Source organism: Dendroctonus ponderosae, unplaced genomic scaffold (genome assembly GCF_020466585.1).
Source record: "Dendroctonus ponderosae isolate FM_Combo_2020 unplaced genomic scaffold, Dpon_F_20191213v2 Dpon_F_20191213_60, whole genome shotgun sequence".
Classification (NCBI taxonomy): Eukaryota; Metazoa; Arthropoda; class Insecta; order Coleoptera; family Curculionidae; genus Dendroctonus; species Dendroctonus ponderosae.
In genome coordinates this window covers 63,149-69,151 of record NW_026018815.1, presented here as the reverse complement: position 1 = coordinate 69,151, position 6,003 = coordinate 63,149, and the positions used below count along the sequence as shown (strand labels likewise).

The 6,003-nt window shown below is 32.2% G+C and overlaps 2 protein-coding genes across 4 annotated transcripts; both read right to left on the bottom strand.

The window, feature by feature from the left end:
- Positions 1-15: 15 nt before the first annotated feature.
- On the bottom strand, positions 16-3,999 carry LOC125505000 (ER degradation-enhancing alpha-mannosidase-like protein 3; the record flags this gene model as incomplete). The annotated part of the gene is made up of 4 exons (XM_048667901.1): positions 3,526-3,999; positions 3,242-3,388; positions 323-475; positions 16-221 (listed from the first exon to the last, which is right to left on the bottom strand). Coding segments are annotated over exons 1-4 (637 nt in total), but the record flags the coding sequence as incomplete, so codon positions are not given.
- A 116-nt stretch (positions 4,000-4,115) lies between these two features.
- On the bottom strand, positions 4,116-5,733 carry LOC109533079 (transcription initiation factor TFIID subunit 9). Of its 3 annotated transcripts, none has more exons than XM_019898293.2 (4): positions 5,616-5,733; positions 5,216-5,511; positions 4,635-4,797; positions 4,116-4,578 (listed from the first exon to the last, which is right to left on the bottom strand). In XM_019898293.2, the coding sequence occupies exons 2-4, from the start codon at positions 5,501-5,503 to the stop codon at positions 4,325-4,327; spliced, it is 705 nt and encodes a 234-aa protein (XP_019753852.1). In that variant the 5' UTR covers positions 5,504-5,511; positions 5,616-5,733; the 3' UTR covers positions 4,116-4,324. The 3 variants fall into 3 exon arrangements, with proteins under 3 accessions (XP_019753852.1, XP_048523856.1, XP_019753854.1); XM_048667899.1 differs by having other exon boundaries at positions 5,583-5,732; XM_019898295.2 differs by having other exon boundaries at positions 5,216-5,546; positions 5,616-5,732.
- Positions 5,734-6,003: the final 270 nt, after the last annotated feature.

Genomic DNA, 6,003 nt, shown 5'->3' with positions numbered 1-6,003 from the left:
GAAGCCCAGAAGCGCAAAATATATTAAAATAGCCCTGCATATTTGTGTATTTTATGCCTGAACTTACCCTTGAATAGGGAATGCCTGTAGTGGTATTAAATGCCGGCAACAACCTAAATCCAATGTCTTTGGCCATGTTCAGTAATTCTCCTTCATACCAAGGCATTATGCCATCTCTTTGTTGTAGATAATCTGCTAAAATGTGCGCCGAGAGCAAACCGCTAAAAATATGTGCAAATTAATAAAAAACCGGCAAACTAATAACAGGTCTTTACGCATAAAACTACATATTCAGAAAAACATCTAGGGTAAGGACACTTACCCCAGAACTCGGATATTGGTTTCAAAAACCGAAACAACAACATCGTTATCAAAATTTACGTCTTTAATGATCAACTTCACTGCATGCTCAAATTCTCCCATATCATTTAAAATCACTAAAGTATCTAACGTATCAATTAACGTTAAGGAAAAGCTGAAACAATTAAAACAAATTAAACTTTACAAAACTACTGAAGAATTGATGAAATTTATGATATTTTTATTAGAACTAACGTGTTTCAAGTATTATAGTTAAATGCTTGTTTTTTCCATTTTCAAAGCAGAACGTTTAAAAATTAAGCTTTGTTCAATATACAAAAATATTGTAGGCTTAGATATGTGGTTTAATTCCAGATTCAAAAATGTTATTGGATATTTTGCTCCCGAAAAGTGATGCAAATTTAATTATTTTTGGACAAGATTTTTCACGTTTCAGAAGATTTTTCATTACAGCGAGGAATATCTCATCATGCTCCCTTTGTCAATTATTAAATTAAAGTATGACACCGAAATTTAGAGGTGTTAAATACCGTTTTAAAAAGAATAAATGAAAATTCAATTAATTGGGATTGGACCAGAAGATAAAATCACAAATACACGAAATTATTAGTGCAACAACCAAAGCTTACATTAGTACATATACCATTTATAGAGGAAATAAATATTTTAGACTAAACAAAACTGAATGTTTAGAAGTCGACAGATATGAGATATCCAGATATAAGAGCAAAATCTAGTCTGGAAAACTAATTTTTATCAAATGACTAGTAATTTTTCATTCCTTATAATTCTTTTTAATGTTAGTAAATATCATCATAAATATAAAATATTTTTAAAAGGCATACTCAATTGTCCGGAATAAATTTCTGAATATATTGATTAAAAAAGTGAAAACCAAAACTTTACTATTGAGACGTTCAGTCCGCGTATTAAAAATCTATAATATTTGTCGATTTAGACTTATATACGACTTATAAATACTAATTTGTAAAAAGTTTCTAGTATCTTCAAAGCTCAAAACAACTAACCAACACTAAAAATTTTGTGGGTCTCCTAGGTCGATGTTGTGCCTTTATTTAAGTTTTGGCTCGCGTTTTACACTTTTACCATGTTCTTGCTTCAAATAATTCTTTTAGAGAAAAAATTAAATAGAAACATGTCAAACAGATTTTCTTCGATGTTTTTCATTGGAATAATAAAACTCCCTATTCTGTAACTATTTCAGAAAGTTTATCCAATAAATATGCCAAAAACTAGAAAATGAAATAAACATAAAAAAACCATTTTTAGAGATCCAGATTTCCATTAAACATGGAAAGAACTCTAATTTTATTTACACCGGACTATTTTTTTAGTCTCCAACCATTGTGATTATGTTTTTCTGGTTATAACACGTGAAATGACTAAAGCGATTATCCAAATAATTACATTGCTAGTCAATTTGTGGCAGAAAACCTTTTGCTATTTTCAATAATTCCTACAGGGTCGGAAACATTTTGATAACGTGCATTTAAAAATCAAATAGCTATAAAAATAAATTGCAACCGCCCACAATCATTCTAGATTTGTGTAATTTGTTCGCTCGGTAACATACAACATAATCTAGGTCAAAATTCTGTCAATATTATGTATATTTCAAATTGAATAACAATTAAATGTTCGTAAATTATACGAGGCTCCAACTTCATAATATTAAGCTAATTATTAAGCACAAGCAAAACTAATCCGAATTGGCAACAAAACAACCTTTTAATGAACATCCTAGAAACAATCAGAATCTCCTGAATGATGAGTAAAACATGTAATAATGCTAAAGAGCTAAAAAATGATATAATTGAAATGTTCAGAGTATCAAGATTTGCTCTCCCTGATTGTGTTGTCATCTATTAATTTTTAAACTATATATTTATGCAAATTTTAATTAGAAAAACAAGATATGTATGTATTTGCAAACGTTGTCAGGTGGCTTATGAGCTCTAGGTATAACCGCTGACAGTATATATTGATTACATTTTTCGAATATATTAGATCAAGAGATTAAGACCTAATTTTTCTTGTATAACTAAATTTAGATTCATTATATTCTTTTCCTTCCTGGGTTTCAGTCAAAGTGTGAGATAATTTTATAGAAAATAATCTAATATTTCCCAATTATGAGTTTGTATGAAATTTAAATCTGATGATGGCACTGTTGTCTCGTCGAAACGTTATGAAATAAACGATATAAACATTTTATTTCACACTTTGACTGAAACCCAGGAAGGAAAAGAATATAATAACAATTACACGCAGTTAGTACAATAAATCAAAATTTAGATTCATTGAAGATAAGTGAATCTCTTTTTATCTGTATTTACCCGGGTATATTTTTCAGGTTTTTAATTAATCTAAAAGCAAAAGTGAGTTTCGATTTAACATCCAGCAACAAAACAACCGACGAAGCCATTAGCATTTGCATTCAATTTAAGAACGATAATATGCTACATTTTAATGTTGCAACACATTCATAAAACCGCGGACATTTGAATACTTCAAGTAGGTATAAAGTATAACAACACAGAAAGAAACTGAACATCTTCGTCACGTCCGTAAATCTGTTTTACACAACAAGCAGATCGTCGAAGTCTTGTAATAATATATTACTTAATATTAAAATGCGTATATGAACCATTGAAACTTTAAGGAACCACCAACAATCGTTTGGTTTGTAGTATTGGTATTGGTATCATACCTATTATGTAGACTAATTATGGCTATTTTAGTTAAAGTAATGCATGTACTTTAAACAAATTATCTGTTTTGAAAGTAATATACGTGAGTCCCATTTTTACTTATTTTGCACGTATGCTTTCTAAGCCCATTAACGCGGTGTGTGGCTGGAAAGTAACAACATTTCGTAGCTAACACGACGATAACTTACTTTCCTAAGGCATCATCTATATCTCCTCTATTAGGAGTTAACCCCCTATACCGCCCCTTGCAGCTCAGAGGCATGAGCTCATCAGCTGGATAGGCATTTTCCATATAGGCATTGTATGCATGATAGAACATATCTCTTGCTTCCTCCCTGAAATTAAATTTATTTACAACAATATATTTAGGGCAAACTACACTGTCTTTTAACCTAGATGACTGTTAGAGTTCTAAAACTGGGTCAAAGCCATATAAAATACATATGCAAATAAATAAGCTTAAAACCCTTACCTCAGTAGAGCTCGTTCTTCCCTGGACATGAACTTTACATCTTCGGAACTGCATGATGTGAGACATGAATGATAAACTAGTAGGAAGCAACCAGCAAAGATCCGCACTAGACCGTTTTCAGATTTAAACATTTTAAGAACAACAATATGTGATAGTTATGGTTTCCCACTTAATAACATTATTGATACCTTCTGATTAGATTTATCGTGACCATAAACTTTAAAATGATAAGCTTTTATCAGAATGCGAGGTATATTTTGATAATTTTTTCAAATTGAATTGTTTTTAAAATGAAAAAAGTAAGCTAAATGTTGGGTTTGATGCTGAGCAGCATACCACAACAATCAACAATTAATAACTTTGGAATTAGTTAAATTGATGTAAAAGTTTACCCATCTGTTTTTGACGTTGTGACACATATATTCTAACCTAACAACCTGCAACATACGACGAATTTTTCTATTGGTCAAAAATGAAGTTTAATGATGACACTTAGTTAAATTCACGTGCCCTTAAGATGGCAGTAGGAGGGTTAACCACGCCTTGTTTGAGGACAGAAACAGAAGTGAATCAAAAGAAAATACTGCAAGTGCAACTGTTTAATTTTTAATCGGCATAAGTATACACAAGCGCGTATTTAAAGGAAAACAATTCAATTAATTACATTCACTTATAATAACTAAAATAGGCCAAGTGCAAAACTACAAAAACAAAATCCTGAAAACTTCCAATAAGCTTAATAATAATTTTCGTGTGTATAAAAGTTATTATATTGTAATTTCCGTCATCACTAATATTGTTAAACATCAGAGTCATCTTCCCTTTTCCTCTTCAAAGGGTTTTCCCCCAGGTGCATAAGACCTGATGAGCCTGGGCTAGCTATCTGTACATTTTGAGTAATTTGAATTTTCGGTTTCAGCACGGTTGGCACTGGATTGCCGCTAATTTTCATCGTAGGTTTCGGAATACCGACGTTTTGTCGTACTATTGTAGGATTTTGCTTCCTTACAAAACTAATATTCGACTTCGAGGACATTTTGAAACCTGGAGAAGCTGAAAATTGACACCGTTCAAACAACTCAATTAAATTCTAATTTTTGTTTTCTTACCTGATACAAAATTTCCTTTCGCGGGGAGCCTTTTTTGGCTAGTCTTCAACGTGTAATTGCAGGAGGCCAAGCAATGACGGTCCGGGGGCAACCGCAGTCCACAATGAGGCTTTACTGTAGGTAGGGGTGAGTAATTTTTAACTGATGCACACTCAAGAACAACCTTAAATGAAAAGCAAATTGAGCGTCACAAAATAGAAATCACTGCTTGAGGTTCTAGATGTGATTTTAATTCATAATCAGTCTGTCTGATGTGAAGAAATATGTTAATAGTCTGGCTATAACAAAAGGAAAAAGTAATGCAAAACCGACATGTTTTAACGCATATTGCTCGTAAGACACCTACACCTACTAGGAATAGTCCCGAATATCCACAATGTACAACGGGGGAGGGAACATAATTTCACCTATTATGAGTTTGCCATCACTGATTGTCTATTACCGGGCGTACTACTACTACTTTACTGATAATTCTCCTACGTGTTTAAGCTCCGGATTGGAAACAGAACAAAATAGATTCCAAGTAGTGCCTTAAAATTTCGCGGTAAAGAGTTGGGCTCAAAAGGAAAACGTATACTAACCTCCCTAGGTGGTGGCGTGGTAAAAGTAGATTCTGCAGAAAATTTAATCGCTAGTCGAATATCGTCAACATCGATAGTTTTCTTGCTTGAATTATTGGCATACATTCGAGCCTCTTGTAATATAGAGGAGGCATACCGGTAGACAAACTCGGTTAATTGAACTATGGTTTTGGGCTCGTACTCTGTTATTCCCATTTCTTTCATTATGGCCAAAATCACTTGTCCATCCTTTGGCATGTTCTTGGGCTGGGACATCTTACCCTTATCTGACTTTTCCTTTTCACTCATGGTGCCTTCTTCAATTATTAATCAATATTTGTATTTGGCAATCCTTTACAATACAATCTGGTACTAAGACTATGCTCACCTTATATGCTTTGCCGATTAAGACTATGCTCACCTTATAGAAAATCTCCAAACAAACAACCACAGACTACATAATATTACTTGCAAATAACGGTAATTTATTAGGTTATGTTATGTGATATGCATGTTATCTGTTAGTGGATATAATAACAGAGAGAAGAGATAGTCTCCTTGTCTCTAATAATAACGCCATAAAACAAAAAAGACGAAATTGATATAGTTAATAGCAAATAGCTTAACACTATGTTAATCTCATCAGTATCTCACTCACACACGTTAAGTATGTAATTTACAGCAAATAATGTATTCATTTAATAAAATAAAATAAATTAAACCAGAAACGAACGTTCACCGTCAGCAAATTATGAAATATGAGACATTTTTAAATCAGAATTATCAATTAATCAAATATCAAATATTAT